We start from the raw sequence: 19,506 nt of genomic DNA, 5'->3' as shown, positions 1-19,506 counted from the left end.
GAAGGGCCAGGAAAACATGATGACTGGAGCACGTCTCCTATGAGTTAGGACTGAGAGAGCTGGGACTGCTCTGCCTTGAGAAGAGAAAGCTCAGGAGGATCTCACTGAAGCTTATAAATACCGGAAGGAAGGGTAAAAAGAAGACAGAGCCAGGCTTTTTCCAGTGGTGCCCAGTGACAGGGGCAGAGGGTACAAACTGCAACACAGCAGGAAACACTTCCAAACTGTTAGGGTGACTGAGCACTGGCACAGGTTGCCTAAGGATCTTGTGGAGTCTCCATCCTCCAAAACATTGAAAAGCTGCCTGGATACAGCCCTGGGAAATAGTTTTGGGTGACCCTGCTTGAACAGGGAGTGTCTTGGTTTGGCCCAGGTGACTTCCAGAGGGGTCTTGAACATCAACCGTTCTGTGATTGTGTCTTTTAGTTCTGTGATTGTGTCCTTTAATTTTTTGGGTTTTTTTCCCAATGCTGCAAGTGAATCTAGCCTGTTGAATAACAAGCTGGCAGCAGGTGTGCAGCCGTTTGCAGCAGGGATATTTTGGTGTTTAACTGTTTGTTTTCTTTGGCACTGGCCAGCGAACAAGTCAGAACTGCGGAAGATGTTACAACAGAGGATGAGCACAACAGGACAGAGGATCTGTCTTCGCACGTCGAGCGTGATTTTGCAACAAAACTTGAAAATGCCATGGAAGATCAAAATACAGTGTCAAATAACTCCCAGAGGGAATGTGATTTCCCAACTGAGTCATCCTTCCATTGCACTTTGTCTTCAGGATCTTGCGGGGAAATGGCTGACGAGAATGAGTGGAGTTCTCGTTGCTGCACGGCCGGTCTGCGGGAGGCTGGGCTGAATTCAAAGGAAGCCTCTCTTTCAGAGCAGGAATTGTACAACTCTTTCCACTTCTGGAGGACTCCACTCCCTGAAATAGACATTGACTTGGAGCTTCAGCAAGCTTCAGAGATAATACTTGACAGAGAAGTTCAGGAGCTCACTATGCCAGCATCTTCGAACATTCCTATGGCAACAAGGAAAGAATTGGAAGAAATGATAGAAAATTTGGAACCCCATGTAGATGATCCAGATGTTAAAGGTACAGTAAAGATTCTGAAGTGACTTTAGTGCTTGGAGATATGTTGCTTTAGCCATTTGGGCTTTAACCTTTCAGTAGTTTTGAAAAGTCAGAAGTCCTGCTTTCTTCTGATCCTCAAAGAAATTGTATTGATTTTGATGTAAGGATGAAAACTGAGGCTGAACTGAAAGAGAGCTTGTATTTGTTTAAAGGTGGTATGATGCCTTCCATGAATTGGATATACGTAGCTAGTATAAACTTCTGACTGCCAGGTTCACAATCATTATTGGTTTGTTTAATAATCAAATAGATAATTCAATGATACAAGCTGTTGATCTGGAATTCCCAGTTCAAGAGAGACAGGGAACTACTGGAAAGAGTCCAGTGGAGGCTACAAAGATGCTGAGGGGACTGAAGCATCCCAGTGAGGCAGAAAGGCTGAAAGTCCTGGGGCTGTTTAGCCTGGAGAAGACTGAGAGGGAATCTTCTCAATGCTGATCAGTAGCTAAAGGGTGGGGGGCAAGAGGATGGGGCCAGACTCTTTTCAGTGGTGCCTATTGACAGGACAAAGGGTAACAAGCACAAACGTGAACCCAGGAGGTTCCATCTGAACATGAGGAGAAACTTTGCTGTGAGGGTGACAGAGTCCTGGCACAGGCTGCCTGGAGAGGTTGTGGAGTGTCCTTGTCTGGAGAGATTCCAAACCCATCTGGACACTGTGATCCTGGGCTGTGAATCTGCTGTGGGTGACCCTGCTTCAGCAGGGGGGTTGGGCTGAATAATCTCCAGAGGTCCTTTCGAACCCCACTGTGCATTGATTTTGTAATGAACATACATGGAAAAAAAAGGGAAAAAAAAAAGAGACAGATTAAGATCTATTCTTGTTTGAAATATCAAAGTGTGATAAATGGTTTCCATTTGATGCATTCTTCTGATTGTTAATCAATCAGTCATTTTTATTGCAGCCTCATGTTGTCAAGTGCAGTGTGCTGAGTTTGTTGGGTCAGCGTGAGAACTGATCCAAACTGAATTCTTGAAGTGAATGCGCACTTTCAAAGCTCTTTTTAGGCTTGAAATGGGTTTCATAAGTATGACCAGCTGGTGGAACAGCACCTTGGAGACAGCCTTCTGGGCTGAAATTGACTTGGGCATTTAGCATGTTCCTACTGGAGATAAGTCTCTCTTGGTGTTATGCTAAGTGAATTCCAAGGCACATAAAGCTTGTCACAGTCAGACAGTCCAGAGCTACCACTGAGGAGGAAGCCAGGTTATTCTGGAGCTGAGGAAACCCCAGGGGAAAGCTTGCTGTTCATGAGGAAAAGTAGGAAAGAAAGAGAGGGGCAAGTTGGGAGTGGGCAAAACATTTTAGAATACACTGATACTAAATGAATCTTATGGTTGCTAGTAGGTTGATATGCTATGCCAATACCCTTGTCAGATCTGCTTTTGTTTATTGTGAAGTCTGCAGGTAAAGGTTTGCTCTGAGAGTGCTGTGGGCACCACTTCTCTAAGGCAGGAGGATAGAGAAAAAATTCAGCCTTGCTACTGATTTCAGCTTTTACATAACTCATCTCTGAAGCCCACTGTGAAAATCTGCACTGTTCTTTGTTTGTTTTACAAAACCTTGTTCTGCCCAGTTAGAGAAGGCATCTGAAACACTTCTCATGAAGATTTCTGTAGCTATGAGTTTGTATATCCAGAATTGTCCTCTGTTAGGGGGTTGTTTCTGTCTTCTGTCTTGTTACAGAACAGGGGATATTGTAGCTCTCTTGAATGGGTGTCAAGAGGTTTTCTGTGCACTTGTTGACTAGCACAAACCGGAACCCACGAGGTTCCATCTGAACATGAGGAAAAACTTCTTTGCTGTGAGGGTGACAGACCTCTGGAACAGGCTGCCCAGAGAAGCTGTGGAATCTCTTCTGGAGAGATTCCAGACCCACCTGAACACTGTGATCCTGGGCAGCCTGTTGTGTGTGACTCTGCTTTAGCAGGGGGGGTGGACTAGATGATCTCCAGTGGTCCCTTCCAACCCCTACCATTCTGTGAGTCTGAATAACTGGTGATGGCAAGAAGGTTATGTCATTCATGGTGTGCTCAGCAGGGGCTGATTTCCATTTTGGTAACTGGTTTCAGAGCCAGTCCTGAACAGCTGAGGCAAGTGATTTGGTACTGGAGTTTATCTGGCAGTGACTGACAATGGTTCTTTCCTCCTATATGTTTTCTGCTTTCACTTCTCTTCCTTTCTGGATTTTGCATTCCTCTGCTACATTGTGGGATAGAGTGAGCCCTCAGCAAGTTACCAGGTAACATCAATATGAGTGATGCAGTTGATACACCTAAGGGATGGGGTGTCACCCAGAGGGACCTGAACAAGCTTGAGAAGTGGGTCAGTATGAACCTTGTGAGGTTCAACAAGGCCAAGTGCAAAGTGCTGCACCTGGGTTGGGGCAATCTCCAATCTCAGGCCAGGGAGTGAAGGACTTGGGGGTGCTGGTGGGTGAAAAGCTGGACATGAGCTGGCAATATGCACTCACAGCCTGGAAGCCATCTGTGTCCTCGGCTGCATCTCCAGCAGCATGGATGGCAGGTGGAGGGAGGGGATTGTGCCCCTCTGCTCAGCTCTGCTGAGGCACTGCCTGCAGTGCTGGGTCCAGCTCTGGAGTCCTTAGCACAATATAAACATGGACCTGTTGGAATGGGGCCAGAGGAAACCACAACAATGATGGGAGTGCTGGAAGCCCTCTGCTGGTGGCCAGGCTGAAAGAATTGGGGTTGTTCAGCCTGGAGAAGAGAAGGCTTCAGGGAGACCTCCTTCTGGCTTTCCAGTACTTAAAAGGGGTCTGTAAGAAAGCTGAGGACAGCCTTTTTAAAAGGGCCTGTTCTGACAGGACAAGGAGTGGTGGTTTTGAACTGAAAGAGGGAGATTTAGACTATAGAGAAGGAAGAAATTGTTTACAGTGATGGTGGTGAAACCCTGGCCCAGGTTGCCCAGAGAGGTGGTAGAAGCAGCATTCCAGGTCAGGTCAGATGAAGCTCTGAGCAACTTGATCTAATTGCATATGCAAAGCCTTCAACGTTGTCCTGCACCACATCCTGATCTCCAAACTGGTGACACATGGGTTTGATGGGTGGACCACTAGATGGAAAAGGAACTGGCTTGATGGCTGCACCCAAAGAGTGGCTGTCAATGGCTCCATGTCCCAATGGAGGCCAGGGACAAGCGGAGTCCCTCAGGGATCAGTCCTGGGACCTGTCTTGTTCAACATCTTTGTGGGGGACATGGACAGTGGCATTGAGTGCACCCTCAGCAAGTTTGCTGATGACACCAAGCTGTGTGGTGCAGCAGACACGCTGGAGGGAAGGGAGGCCATCCAGAGGGACCTTGACAGGCTGGAGAGGTGGGCACAAGCCAACCTCATGAGGTTCAACAAGAGCAAGTGCAGGGTCCTGCATCTGGGTCGAGGAAATCCCAGGCACAAATACAGGCTGGGCAGAGACTGGCTGGAAAGCAGCCCTGAGGAGAGAGACTTGGGGGTGCTGGAGGACGAGAAGCTCAACATGAGCTCTCAGTGTGCACTTGCAGCCTGCAAAGCCAATCAGATCCTGGGCTGCATCAGGAGAAGTGTGGCCAGCAGGTCGAGGGAGGTGATCCTCCCCCTCTACTCAGCCCTGGTGAGACCCCTCCTGGAGTACTGCATCCAGTTCTGGAGCCCCTATTACAAGAGGGTTATGGAGGTGCTGGAATGTGTCCAGAGAAGGGCCACAAGGATGATCAGAGGGCTGGAGCACCTCTCCTATGAGGACAGACTGAAGGAGTTGGGGCTGTTCAGTCTGCAGAAGAGAAGGCTCCGAGGTGACCTAATTGTGGCCTTCCAGTATCTGAAGGGGACCTACAGGAAGGCTGGGGAAGGACTTCTCAGGATCTCAGGTAGTGATAGGACTAGGGGGAATGGAATGAAGCTGGAGGTGGGGAGATTCAGGCTAGATGTGAGGAGGAAGTTCTTCATGAGAGTGGTGAAACCCTGGAATGGGTTGTCCAGGGAGGTGGTTGGGGCCCTGTCCCTGGAGGTGTTTAAGAGCAGGCTGGATGAGGCTCTGGCCAGCCTGATGTAGTGTGGGGTGTCCCTGCCCATGGCAGGGGGGTTGGAACTAGCTGATCCTTGTGGTCCCTTCCAACCCTGACTGATACTATGATTCTGTGTTTTTCAGGGGGGAGGTTCAGGTTTGTAACTTGACTGTGTTTTCTGTAGTTCTGTCGTGCACCTCCCTGTCAGCAGAGCAGTTTCCATTTCAAACTTGAAGTCCTTGCTCAGTGGCATGGAGTCTGATGAGGTCTCTAGTAAACACTTCTTTTATTTTTTTTTTTTCTTACTGGTGATCAACATTTTTCTGTAATCTCATTCTCAGGAAGTGGTAAATGACTTTAACTGAACCTCACTGCTCAAAATCTATACCTTGAGGCTTTCTTTCCAGCACTAGCTTGTTGCCAGAGTGGTAAGTCTGAGTAATAGGTAGCTGAGCAGCCAGCAACCAAGATGAAGACACCCTGTCCTCTTCTGGACAACCTGCTGGCTAGCAGAGCTACACAGCTATCCAAAGTTGAGCTGTGGTATGTAATCCCTGTTAAGAGAATGTTTCCAACCCACTGGCCAGACATCCTGAGGGTCTGAAAGGGGCAGATGGAAACCTGTAATTCCTCTGAAGTCTGCCAGCTCTTTGAAAACCATCACAGGTGACCTGAAACAGACCCTTTTCTTCCAGCTCTCTGAGGCTGCTGCCTTTTTCCCTTAATTCAGGGGTTGTATTTTTCCCCCCAGATGTTTTTATTTCTTTACTTTTCTTTCCCAGGGGCTTTATTTACCTCCTCAAGTGCTGCATAGAAGGTTACAAATTTGTGTAATGTCAGTTCTTTTTAATGTTACTTGGAAGAAGAGATTAAGTCTAACTTGCAGGTTACTAGGGCTAACTGTGCCTTGTGGCAGTTCCAGGATGCTTTGCCAAATGAAGAGCTAATAGGGTAGCCCACCCCAAATTTGGGGTTAATTGATCCCATTTCTTTGCCAAAATTATGTTTCTAAGTCAGGCTACTTGTGTTGCCTGTAGTTCAGGTCTTAAATACTTTGCTAATGAAACAATGGGTGAGGAGTCAGTGGAAAAGAAACTCCTCTTCTTTTTGTGTTTTAATTACTTGCATGCCTGCATCTCTCAGATTTTTGCCTCTGAATAAGAAATGAGGGTAAGGATGGACAGATAGTCCAGAAGAAAAAGAAAGGAGCATGCCATGTACAAATATTGCCCAGTGACAGAAGAAGGGAGAATGGACACAAACTGGAACCTCTGAAAATGAGGAGAAACTTTTCCTGTAAGGGTGCTGTGAGGGTGCAGGCTACCCAGAGAGCTTGTGGAGTCTCCTTCTTTGGCGAGATTCCAAACCTGCCTGGACACTGTGATCCTGGGCAACCTGCTTTAGCAGTGAGATTGGACTAGATGCTCTCCAGGGGTCCCTTCCGACTCCCATCAGTCTGTGAATTTTGTGTTGCTTGCTGCTCGAATTGCCTCTGATACCTGATCTGCTTAGGTTGGTCTATATCTAAGGAGCATTGCTCCTCAAAGCTGTTCTTAATTGGCAGTAAGCAGAGAGATGGAAAGCAGAGCACTCTCAAAACTGCTGGACTTGTTTGAAAGAATGGATGGCAGATTGTGAAGTTGCTAAGGGCTTTCTTTTGATATCAAACAGTGCAGCCTTCATTAGTTGTTTGGAAGATGCAAGGAGACTAAAGAATAATGTTACTGGGATCTACTATCTTCCTTTAGAGATCTTGCTTCTCTACAGCTACCTGAAAGGAGGTTGTAGTGAGGTGGGAGTTGATCTCTTCCCCCAAGTAGCAAGTGACAGGACAAGAGTTGCAGTAAAGGAGATTTTGGAAAAATTTGTTCACTGCAAGAGTTGTCAAGCTATGGAATGGGCTGCCCAGGGCAGTAGTGGAGTCCCCATCCCTGGAGGGGTTTAAAAGCTGTATAGATATGGTGCTGAGGGACATGGTTTAATAGGGGACTTGGCAGTGCTGGGTTAACAGTTGGATTTGATGATCTTGGAGGTCTTTTCCAATGCCAGTGGTTGTATGACTTGACCTCTCATCCCAGGATACCAGTGGGTATGGGAATTGGCTGAACTCAATGGTCTGAAAGGTCTGTTTCAGGCAAAATGATTTTATGATTTATGACCATATAGACATATGCAGTCTCTTAGAAACAAAGTCTTTTCTGTATGAATAGATCTGTTTTCAACCCTTATTTGCATTACTTTTCTCTCTCTTACTCCCACCTCCCACAAAAGACCCAGTCAGTAAGTTAGTATCCATGTACTCTCATGCCCCAAGGACAGCATTCCTATGCATCAAGATTTCTAGAGACCTGATCCTGCCATAACCATAATCTCCTCCTGCTGAGTGTTTTTGCTATAAAGCCCAATTTCACTGAGCTGCAGTGTGGCTGAGCGCCCTAGGAAGAGTGGGGCATCAATAAGTCTTATGTTTTACATTTGTTGTCTCAAATTTGAGATTTGCTAACAGTCAATAACATTAAATTTGTACCTCCCCAGTAGTTCTTTCACCATCTTTCAGTTGATTACTCACTATGTAGAAGTCGGTTTATGGGCTTGCTGAAGTTCCTTGCAGTTCAGTCTCTGATACGTTTCCCTTTCATATACTTGCAGCACAAGTGGAGATGTTGTCTGCTGCACTCAGAGCATCCACTTTGCATCCGGAAGAGCCCATGGGCAGCGTTGGCAAGGGAACAGACTCACAGACTGAGCTAACCATCAATGACCAACAAAGTTTTAAACCTATACTGGATGATATCGTGCCTTTAATTGGTGACACTGAGGTAAGAGGAGAGTTTTGGACTCTGTTATTTGTCTTCCCATTAGGATTTCCAGTGCTCCAGTAGCAGAGCTGTGTTTTGCCTTCCTGGAGTAACAGCAGCCAAAAATTTCCTGCCATTGGATAGTGTGGTGTTGAGATTTCTTGGCTGGCAGTGAAACTCCAGCTACTAAAGTAAAATGAGTTGTTCTGGGTGCCTTTGTTTTGTCCAGTTCTGTGCTTACCTAGACTGGTTTTGAAATTGAATCCACTAAAATCTCTTGTGATTATCACATTTTAAGATGTTTTAATGCTACTGCAGTTTATTTCTGTGAAATCCCTTCCCTAAAACTAAGCCCTCCTGATACTAAGTGAGTCCCCTTCTCCAGTACCCTTCCCAATCTGGAGAATGAGGCGCTTTGTTCCCTCTTCTCCCTGGTGAAATGTTCTGCAGTGGTTTACTGGCCTGTGTAAGAGAACTTCCGAACCTGCAGTCTAGGATGTTGTGTGGACTGCTGAAAGAGAAGGTGGATTCTAGCAATCAATTGGCATTTTAAAGTGTTTTGCACCTAATTCTTCAGCACACCACCACCACCTCATGCCCAACTCAGGTCTGTGGCACTGGATACCATTTTCTGTTCTGTACTGTGTATGGTATGCTGTCTATTTAATGTCTTTAAGTGATATAGATGAAGGGATCAACTGCATCCTCACTAGTTTTGCAACTAATAGTAAGTTGGGTGGGAATGTTGATTTGCTTGAGGAAGGCTCTACAAAGAGATCTGGACAGTCTGGATCCATGGGCTGAAGTCAGCTGTATGAAGCTTAACAAGGCCTAAGTGCCGTATCCTGCAGTCACACCATGCAGTGCTACAGGCTTGGGGCAGAGTGGCTGGAAAGTTGCCCAGTAGAAAAGGACCTGGGGTGCTGGTTGACAGCCATGTGAACATGAGCCAGCAGTGTGCTCAAGTGGCCAGGAAGGCCAACAGCATCCTGACTTGCATCAGGAGTGGTGTGGGCAGCAGGAATAGAGAAGGGATCCTACCCTTGTGCTCAGCACTGGTGAGGCCATACCATGAATACTGAGTTTAGTTTTGGGCCCCTCACTACAAGAAGAACAGTGAGGTGCTGGAGCATGTCCAGAGAAGGGCAACAAAGCTGGTGAAAGGTTTAGAGAAACAGTTCTTATTAGGAGAAGCTGAGGGAACTAGAGTTGATTAGCCTGGAGAAAAGGAGGCTGAGGGGAGACCTCACTCTACAACTCCCTGAAAGGAAGTTGTAGTGAGGTGGGGGTCAGTCTCTTCTCCCCAGTAACAAGTAACAGGATGAAAAGAAATGCCCTCAAATTGCACCAGGGAAGGTTTAGTTTGAATATTGGAGGAACTTCTTCGCTGAAAGCTTTCTCAAATAGTGGAACAGGCTCTCCAGGGAGGTGGTTGGATCCCCTCCGTGGAGTTGTTTCAAAGGCACAGAGATGTGGTGCTGAAGGATGTGGTTTAGCAGCAGCCTTGGCAGAGTTAGACAATGACTGGACTTGATGGATCTGAAAGGTATTTTCCAATAATTGTATAATTCTGTGATTAGCCCAAACCCACTGCATCTAGGGCCACAAGCTCTGGTAGTACTAAAAGCTGTAGTAATGGTTCTCAAACCTGCTTCATGAAACCACAGCAGATGATTTGTTGACTCAGTTGCCCGGATGACACTTTCAGATGAAATGTTGATAAATGTCTTGGAAAAGACTAGGAACTGACTTCTCTCCAGTGCAAATAGAATAGAGTAGAACAGAATAGAATAAACCAGGTTGGAAGAGACCTTCAAGATCATCGCATCCAACCTATTATCCAACCCACCTAATCAACTAAACCATGCAACCAAGCACTCTATCAAGTCTCCTCCTAAACACCTCCAATGATGGTGACTCCACCACCTCCCTGGGCAGCCCATTCCAATGGGTGATCACTCTCTATTTGTGGCCTTCTTTAATTAGTGTAGTGTTTCTAGATGCCCTATAATTTTCACCTAAGATGTTGGACTACCCTGTGGCACACAGCCATACAGGCAGTGGAGCAATGTGACGTTTACTTGGATGCTGCTGTTTATACACAACCATAATTTAGCACTACAAATGTGGTTGGTTTGCTCCCACAAATCTTGGCCCTAGTTCCTCATGTCACTCAAGATGGGTAAATTTCTTCCTGATCTGTTGTCACCACTGATTTGTCATGCCAACAGTCTAAATGTGTCCTCTACCCTTCTGATTTGGGGGGTGAGGAGGGCAGTGTTTTGACCAGAGTATGATGCTGACAAAGTCTAAGAAGCTGTCATTCATGTATGTTGGTTTTGCTTGCTTCAGCTTTACCCTTTCAAAAGGATGCTCTTAATCTATGTCAGTTCCTTGTTTGCTACTGGCACCAAATCAAGACCTCATTTTACAAGCAAAAGGATGTTATGGAGGTGACCTAGAATTTGGGAATCAAGCTGAGATCTGTAGACCCAAGTGGACTGTTGCCCCTAGCAGTGACGAGAGCTCTGATTTTTCACAGGTGGCTTTTCTTTTCTTCTTTTCTTTCCTTTTTTTTTCTTCTTTCCTTTTTGTTCTTTTCTTCTTTCCTTTTTTCATTTTTCTTCTTTCATTTTTTCTTTTCTTCTTTCATTTTTTTCTTTTTCTTCTTTGCTTTGTTCCTTTTCTTCTTTCTTTGCTTTGTTCCTTTTCTTCTTTCTTTGCTTTCCCCCCTTTCCTTCTTTCTTTGCTTTCCCCCCTTTCCTTCTTTCTTTGCTTTCCCCCCTTTCCTTCTTTCTTTGCTTTTCCCCCTTGTCTTCTTTCTTTGCCTCTTCCCCCTTGTCTTCTTTCTTTGCCTCTTCCCCCTTGTCTTCTTTCTTTGCCTCTTCCCCCTTGTCTTCTTTCTTTGCCTCTTCCCCCTTGTCTTCTTTCTTTGCCTCTTCCCCCTTGTCTTCTTTCTTTGCCTCTTCCCCCTTGTCTTCTTTCTTTGCCTCTTCCCCCTTGTCTTCTTTCTTTGCCTCTTCCCCCTTGTCTTCTTTCTTTGCCTCTTCCCCCTTGTCTTCTTTCTTTGCCTCTTCCCCCTTGTCTTCTTTCTTTGCCTCTTCCCCCTTGTCTTCTTGCTGTGCTTTTTTTCCTTTTCTTCTTTTCTTGTGGGATTTTTCCCCTTTTTTATCTTTTTTTTTCTGTTTTTGTGGTGGTTTTTTTTTCTGGCTGTGGTGAGTTTGGTTTTGGGTTTGTTTGTTTTTTTCCTGTTTGTGAGCAGAGTGGGTTTTGTTTGTTTGTTTTGGGGGTTGGTTTTTTCGGGATTTTTTTGTTTAGTTGTTTTGGGGGGCTTGTTTTGGTTCTGGGTTTTTTTTTGTGTGTCTGTGGGTTTAGTTTTATGTCTCAGTATATCAGTGTGTCAGTAGGGTACTGGACACCTCAGAAAAGTTAAACTACAGCCTTTTGTCTTTGAAACCAGACTTCTCAGTTCTGCACATACATCAGAAAGCAAACCCACATTTTTCTTGTCCTTCTGCAGCTACATTTTCTCCTGAAGGAGTTCAAGCAACATGTTCCAGAGAGATTATTCAAGTGGAAATAAATATTGCAATAGAGAGCAGATAAGATTTTGGGACATAGAGGAAGCTTGTTTGTTGAGGGTTACTTTTATTCTTACTCAAGAACTCCCATTTTTGTTTTCTTTAGGTTGTATGTTCTCTGTAAGGCTTGCTAAATGAACATGAGCCATAAGAAATCCCTTAAGTTGTGTTCCCAGTGTATGGGTGTCAGAGTTGTCCTTTTTTCTTTTTGGTTGGAGGTAGAGGGTGAAGACAAAGCAAACGGAAATAAAAGCAGTCCACTCCTGTCTGAGATAAGAAGGTGCCCTAATGAGGCCACATCTGCAGTACTGGGTCCATTTCTGGGCTCCCCAGTTCAAGAGAGACAGGGAACTACTGCCCTGTGACTGGTGGAGAGTCCAGTGGAGGCTACGATGATGCTGAAGTGACTGGAGCATCTCTGTGAGGAGGAAAGGCTGAGAGACCTGGGGACTCTTTTCAGTGATGCCCAGTGACAAGGGTCTGTGGGAACAACATGGAACCCAGGAGGTTCCACCTGAACATGAGGAAAAAATTCTTTCTTGTGAGGGTGCCAGAGCTGTGGAGCAGGTTTCCCACAGAGGTTGTGGAGTCTGCTTGCCTGGAGAGATTCCAAACCTGCCTAGATGTTGTGATCCTGGGCAACCTGCTGTGGGTGACCCTGCTTTAGCAGGGGGGTTGGACTAGATGACCTCCAGAGAGCTCTTCCAGTCCCCACCATTTTGTTATTCTATGATTCTGTGGATGCCAGGAGGAGACTGGACTCCTGAAACCTACCTCTGCTCTCTGTGTTTGCCATGATGCTGTGGCTTTGTGTGCATAGAGCAGGGGTCCATGGAGCACAACCACGCAGCTCTTGTTACACTGCAGCCAAAGGAGCCCTCATGTGAGAGATCTGTGAGGCTGTGACAAAGATTTTTGCATCTCAGAGGTGGTGGTTCTCCAGTTTGTTACCAAGAAGCTTTCAAGCTAAACCCTGCAGAGTTTTTATGTCCTGGCTCTGCAATTTTCAGCTCAGCTGTGTGTGTGTGTGACATGGAAGAACTACAGATGGAACTTCTCTGCAGGAACAGAGATGCTGCCCTGACTTAAATACCAACTGATTCTGTGGTGGTTCTGTACTGAAGCTCTCCCTTTCTGGAAGGGAGACTTGACTTTAAGAGAGGCTGGTTAAAAACGTCCCCATCTGCAACACCCTTCAGTAAATTTAGTTGCTTGACTTAGTTCAGGCAGTGAAGTATTATTTTTGTCTGTCTTGTTTTTTCAAACTTAGCCCTTGAGAGCTGGAAGATTGTGAGATGACATCTCTTCGTTTTTATGGCAGCAGAATGGATCACTAACCTCTGGCCCTTGCACTTTGGCAGCTCATGGAAAGCACTGTGGCTAGCTTGTGCTGCTTGCCTATGCTTTGAGTGCTAGGCGAAATTGTGGGGCCTTCATTTGAGTGGGACATTGATGTGCTGGAGCAGGTCCAAAGAGCAACAAAGTTGATATGAAGGGTCTGGAGAACAGTTCTTGTGAGGGAGGCTGAAGGAGCTGGGGCTGTTTAGTCTGGAGAAAAGGAGGCTCGGGGGAGACCCTTTCACTCCCCACAACTCCCTGAAGGGAGATTGGAGTCAGGGTTGGTTTAGCACCAGACTTGGTAGACTTAGATAATGGTTGGACCTGATGGTCTGAAAGGTCTTTTCCAAACAAAATGATTCTGTGATAATCTCTTGTTTTGAAAGAGGCCAAAGCTGGTGACTTTCGGGCAACACTAACATTTTTCTGCTTATTTTTGGGAGGGGAAAAAACTAGAATCAATAAGGTTGGAAAATACCTCAGAGATCATCCAGTCCAGCCTATCACCCAACACCTCATGACTGCTAAACCATAGCCATGTCCAGTCCTCTTTTGAACACCTCCAGGGACGGTGACTCCACCACCTCCCTGGGCAGCACATTCCAATGGCCAATAATTCTAAATTTCCCCTGGCACAGCTTGAGACTATGTCCTCTTGTTCTGGTGCTGGTTGCCTGGGAGAAAAGACCAACCCCCACATGGCTGCAACCTCCTTTCAGGTAGTTGTAGACAGCAATAAGGTCTCCCTTGAGCTTCCTCTTCTGCAGGCTAAACAATCCCAGCTCCCTCAGCCTCTCCTCATAGGGCTTGTGCTCGAGGCCTCTCCCCAGCTTCGTTGCCCTTCTCTGGACATGGTCAAGTGTCTCAATATCCTTCTTAAATAAAGGAGTGAGGAATTGACAAGCTAAAATCTTGCATAGTCTCTGGAGGACACATTTTAGTTATGAAGTCCTTACAGATCTGTTTGTTCTTTGGCTCCTTGGCAGTTTCTTGCTGCTGTGTGATAAACCTGCCAGACGCTGTGGGCTGTTGTGCCAGCAATCTGTGATTGCCTCCCAGCTCTGCCTGTTCAGCATCACCTGTAATTATACCTCAGTCACTAAAATTACAACCTACTGCTTCCATGAAAGCAGCTCATGGAAGGGGAAGTAGCAACTGAAGTCAAACCAAGGAAGACAGATGGTGTCCTGGAGGCTTTTGTTGAGGAAGTTTCTAGGTTGCAGGAAAATTCTCATTGTCAAACCCATCTGAGGTGCCGGTAGAGGAGGCATGTTCTCAGTGCTTGTGTTGACCCTCAGAGCTCACCCTGCAGCCTCTGTGAATAGATACCTTGGCTCACATCTAGCAAAAATGCCTCTGTCCTCTTCTATCTCACAGCAGCCCTATCTACTTTTTAAATATTCATCATGAACTCCTTGAAATCCACATCTGATTATGCAAAGTCCATTGGGTGCAGGGAGCTGCACTGCTACAGAAGGTGACAGCTGCAGAGTTTATCATAGTATATCAAACCTCTGCTGCTCAGCAGAGTTCTGAGACTGAAGTCTCAGTCCTTATCTACAAAGCCCAGATATGTAGCCAGGATGCTTGAATGATTGCTAAATAGATTTTAATAGAACTGCTGAGAGGGGTGATGACTGATGTCAGCAGCTATGGTCTGCTAGGACTCTGCATGATAGGGTGAAGCTCATCTGTGGAGAAGATTACAGAGTAATCACCTCCAGGAAAAGAGCCTCCTCAGTTTCTACTCTTTAGTGTGAGAGTGGCTTTGTTGTGACCTTTTTCTAGCACAAATCCTACAAAATCTGCCATGGATGTTTTTTCCCTGTGCCTTCAGGGGAGAAGTAATGTGACCCCATATCTTGGTTACATTTTCCTTAATGCAGTCTCAGAGGTACCTGTGGTTTTTGTTCCGTAAAACCCCAAATGGAGCAGAGTAAGAGGAGCTTGTGTTTGAAATGGAAAGATTTGTCTCACAGACTTTTTGATTTGAGGCTGTAACAGAATGGTATTGAATCTTGGAATATGTCTTCCTTTAATCTAACAAAAAGACCCTGAGGTGAGGACAGCACTTCTTGATGTTGACATTTGTTTTGTGGGCAACCCATGAGTATACTTTGTGTGAATCTTCTCCCTTTCCTTTTTTGTTTTTTTCCCCACAGAATATGGATTCCACACTTCACTATATCCACAATGATTCAGATTTGAGCACCAACAGCAGTTTCAGCCCTGAAGAAGAAAGAAAATCCAAAGTACAGGTAAAGGAGAGTGGTATTTTTTTTCCCTTCCTTTTGTCAGATCAGTGGGATTTTGTTAGGTGTATGAGGACTTTGTCTTTCATTTGCTCCTTTCTGATGCAATTTCTATTAACCATGGCTAACCTCTTCAGTGAGTAGTTTTAAAATAGTCCATGTTTCCAGAGAGAATGGCTTCATTCAGCAGTTGCTGCTGCTTTTAATTATGCATAAGAGATGACACCAGGTTTTGCTGTGATATGATGGTTGTCTTAGACTTCCAGTCTCTGGTTGGGTTTGTTTCATTTTCTATGGAAACTATCCTGTAATGGAAATTAGGTGATTGAGGAAACAGGATATTAAATTAAATATTTTGAGTGGAACCACCCTCACCCCATGACAGCTTTCTGCAGAGAAGTTGTGAAAGTGTTTTCATTAAGCTCCAACTGTCTCTTTGCTATTTTTTTCCCTCAAAAGGAATTGAATGTTTGTTTTTACATTGTTGAGGATGAAGCATGTCACCCTGTGATTGCTTGAGTAGGAACCTCAGTCCCTCTTGTTGCTGACATCAGCTCCTATGATAGGGTAATGCTCTTGAGCACCTCTTGAGTAGAGGCGGTGCATGAGGTGAGCTGGAGCAAAAGACAATGCCGAAGTTAACATTTTAGTGCTTTCATTTATTAGTGGAGAGAATCAGAATGATTTGGGTTGGAAGGTACCTTAGAGACAGAATCACAGAATTGTTTTGGTTGGAAGAGACTTGTATTCTGTAAGGTTGAGTCCAACCTTCAGTCTAAGACCACCACAGCCATTAAACCATGTCCCAAAGTGCCATGTCCGCACATTTCTTGAGCACCTCTAGGGATGGTGACTCCTTCATCTCCCTGGGAAACCCATCCCAATTCCTGACCAGGCTTTCTGTAAAGACATTTTGTTATCCAACCCCTGACACAATTTCAGGCTATTTCCTTGTATTCTTTCACCTAATTACTTGTGAGAGGAGACTGACCCCTACCTCACTCCAACCTCCTTTCACAGGGAGTCGTAGAGACCAATGAGGTCTCCCCTCAGCCTCCTCTTCTCCAGTTCCCTCAGCCACTCTTCACAGGACTTGTTCTCCAGACCCTTTACCAGCTTTGCTGCCAGTCTCCAGACATGCTCCAGCACCTCAGTGTCCTTGTTGTAGTGAGGAGCCCAAAATGGAGCACAGTATTTGAGATGTGGCCTCTCTAAAGCTCAGTACAGGGGCACAAGCATGTCCCTGCTCCTGCTGGCCACACTATTGCTGATACAGGACAGGATGCTTTTGGCCTTCTTGGCCACCTGGGCACACTGCTGGCTTATGTTCAACCAGCTGTTCACCAGGACCCCCAGATCCTTTTCCACTGGGCAGCTTTCCAGCTACTCTGCCCCAAGGCTGGAGGATTCATGGGGTTGTTGTGACCAAAGTGCAGGACATGACACTTGGCCATGTTAAACCTCATCCAACTGACCTCAGCCCATGGATGCAGCCTGTCCAGATGCCTTAGCAGAGCCTTGTTACCCTCAAGCAGATCAACACTCCAACCCAGTTTGGTGTCATCTGCAAACTTACTGAAGGTGTACTCAATTCATTCATCTAGATCACTGATAAAGGTGTTAAAATTGGCCCCAGTACTGAGCCCTGAGGAACACCACTTGACCAGCCACCAATTGGATTTAGCTCTATTCACCACAATTCTCTGGGCCTGGCCATCCAACCAGTTCATAACCTGCATAGTTCTTAGTCCACAGGCACATAGTGTGTGCCTGTCCAAGCCTTGAGCCGTCAGTCTCTCCAGGAGGATGCTGTGGGAAACTGTGTTGAAGGCTTTACTAAAACCATCTGTTCCAACCTCTGCTGTGGTCAGGGACACCTCCTACCATACCAGGCTTCCCAAGGGCCCATCCAGTGTGCCCCTGAACACTGTCAGGTTTGGAGCCTCTACATTTCTCTGGGTAATCTGTTTCAGTGTGTTACCCCCCTCATGGGGAAGAATTTCTTTTTAATGTCCACTCTTCCAGTCTGAAGCCATTATTCCTCATCCTCTCACTCCATAGAGTCCCTCTCCAGCTCTCCTGTAGCCCACTTCAAGCACTAGAAGGCTGCTATAAGGTCTCCCTGGAGCTGAAGGACTGTTCCTCATCAGAAATGCTTGTCGCTAGAGAAGCTGTTTGCTTCCTCCTGACTATTTGGAAGCAATATTGAACACACTGCACTTTAGTCCTCTCCCTTTCCCTACCTCCCAAGACATTTTAATTTAGCATTTTTTTCCCCTTCTGACCTCCCCAAGATTTTGATATGAATAGGCAAATGATTTTTGATCAAATCTCATAATTTACTGTTCTGCCTATTTTTCTTGATGTGTTAAAATGGCTAATTTTGACTGGTTCAAGGAGGACAAGGAACTGCTTGTGAGGGTACAGCAAAAGGCTGTGAAGATGATGGGGGGATGAGAACATCTCTCTTATGAGGAAAGGCTGAGGGACCTGGGGCTGTTTAGCCTAGAGAAGAGAAGGCAGTGTGGGGACCTTCTCAATGCTTATACATTTCTGAAGGGTGGGTGTCAGGAGGATGTCAGTGTTTCTACAGTGGTGCTCAGTGATAGGACAAGAAGTAATGGACACGAACTTGAAGATAGGAAGTTCGTCTAAACGTGAGGAGGGACTTCTTTACATTGAGGGTGGTGGAGCACTGGAACAGGCTGCCCAGAGAAGCATTGGAATCTCCATCTCTTGAGTCATTCAAAACCCACCTGGATGCTGTCCTGTCCAACCTACTCTAGGTGAACCTGCTCAGGCAGGGGGGTTAGCCTAGATAATCTCCAGAGTTCCCTTCCAACTCCCACCATTCTGCAATTCTGTGATTTGCAGAGCCTGCAAGCCTGCATGGGTGCAGAAAGGTAAAATACAGTCCTTTAATCTCCTGGTCTGTTGAAGTAGACAGTGATCCACCCACTCACCTGCTGTGTTGGTCTGTAGCTCTTCAGACAGTTCCCACTCAGGTCATCATTTCTTTGGGGGAACTTAGGAAGTAGAGAAGTTTTGCATTCTTACTAACAGATTGTGATTAAATAACTCTGTACTTATGGGGGGGGAAAAACTGTTCTGCTAGGGTGCCCTGGAGTTTTAGCAAGCCTTAGGAGGACTTACTGAAAGCAGCATGAGCACTGAACTCTCTTCTCCCTGCAGGATGTTGTACCTCAAGCCTTGCTGGATCAGTATCTGTCCATGACTGATCCGTCCCGCGCACAAACGGTTGATACCGAGATCGCCAAGCACTGTGCCTACAGCCTGCCGGGAGTGGCACTCACCTTGGGCAGACAGAACTGGCACTGTCTGAAAGATACCTATGAGACACTGGCTTCTGACATGCAGGTAAGCTCGGAGCCTCTGACAGGCAGTGATCTGAGCTTGGGCAGTGGTTTCTCTTGGTTTGGGTTCCTCTGCTTTTTAGGTAGCTCTTTCTGTTGATGATATTTAGATATTTGTATAAAGATGGAAAGTGTTCTCCTTGAGAACCTTGCAGCTCATGGCATAGCCCTGTGGACTCTGCTGGATTTAAAACTGTCTGGACAGTTCATTGGAGTTGTGATAAAAGGAGTCAAATGCAGCTGGTGGCCGGTCAAAAGCAATGTCCCCCAGGGCTTGGTATTGGGGACAGTTCTGTTTAGTATCTTGATTAATGATTTGGATGGAGTGCACCATCAGCAAGCTTGCAGACAACACCAAACTGAGCAGGAGTGTTGATCTGCTCAAGGGTAGGAAGGCTCTGCAGACAGATCTGGAGAGGTTATGGCTGGACTTGATGATCTTAAAGCTCTTTTCCAGCCTTGATGATTCTATGATTCTATAATGGTTTGCTTGGAGGACATTAGCTGTGTGCTTAGCTAGTGAGGAAATGGGGTAGTTTGAGTGGGATTTCCAGTGGGAATGTGAGCAGAGGTATCTGGTTTCCTCTCCTCACTTCTGATCTTAAGGCAGTGCTTGGGATTTGGGGAAGACCACCTCACTCTTTACAGCTCTTTACAAGAGGAGGCTGTCACAGCATGGAGGTCCCGCAGACATGTCTGGAGCTCAGTGAGTCAAGCCAGCCTTTTGGTGCTGCATCCAGTTAGTCATAAGGGAATAACATCATGATCACCATGCAGCATGGCTCTTCTGAAAACAAGTACTGGAAATAGCATTTTCCTTGATGTCAGGTGGTGAGGAAGTGACTTTGTGCACTTTGCAGTTGTTTCCCAATCCTCCCAGGTTTCCTTTTTTGGAGATGCTCTTTTTATTTCTTTAAATGTTCCCAGACTACTTCACCTCTCCTGCACTTGCTGCTTGCTCTCACAGAGCAGAAGTTGTCAGTGATATGTAGTGAGTGATTTTCTACATGGCCATTGCTCATATT

General features: G+C 45.9%; 1 protein-coding gene across 7 annotated transcripts in view; it reads left to right on the top strand.

The window, feature by feature from the left end:
* The window catches only part of PPP4R1 (protein phosphatase 4 regulatory subunit 1), a 79,136-nt gene that overhangs the window by 48,893 nt on the left and 10,737 nt on the right, over positions 1 to 19,506 (top strand). For all 7 annotated transcript variants that reach the window (XM_068147613.1, XM_068147611.1, XM_068147614.1 and 4 more), the window contains 4 exons: positions 579 to 1,093; positions 7,788 to 7,957; positions 15,018 to 15,113; positions 18,300 to 18,485. In XM_068147613.1, coding sequence (XP_068003714.1) covers positions 579 to 1,093; positions 7,788 to 7,957; positions 15,018 to 15,113; positions 18,300 to 18,485 — 967 coding nt within the window. The remainder of the gene's footprint in view (positions 1 to 578; positions 1,094 to 7,787; positions 7,958 to 15,017; positions 15,114 to 18,299; positions 18,486 to 19,506) is intronic.

Source organism: Melanerpes formicivorus, unplaced genomic scaffold (genome assembly GCF_026170545.1).
Source record: "Melanerpes formicivorus ecotype bairdi unplaced genomic scaffold, bMelFor1.0.p_v2 SCAF_15, whole genome shotgun sequence".
In the NCBI taxonomy this organism is placed as follows: Eukaryota; Metazoa; Chordata; class Aves; order Piciformes; family Picidae; genus Melanerpes; species Melanerpes formicivorus.
The sequence above is the reverse complement of the archived record's forward strand: the minus strand, read 5'-3'. Positions and strand labels throughout refer to the sequence as shown.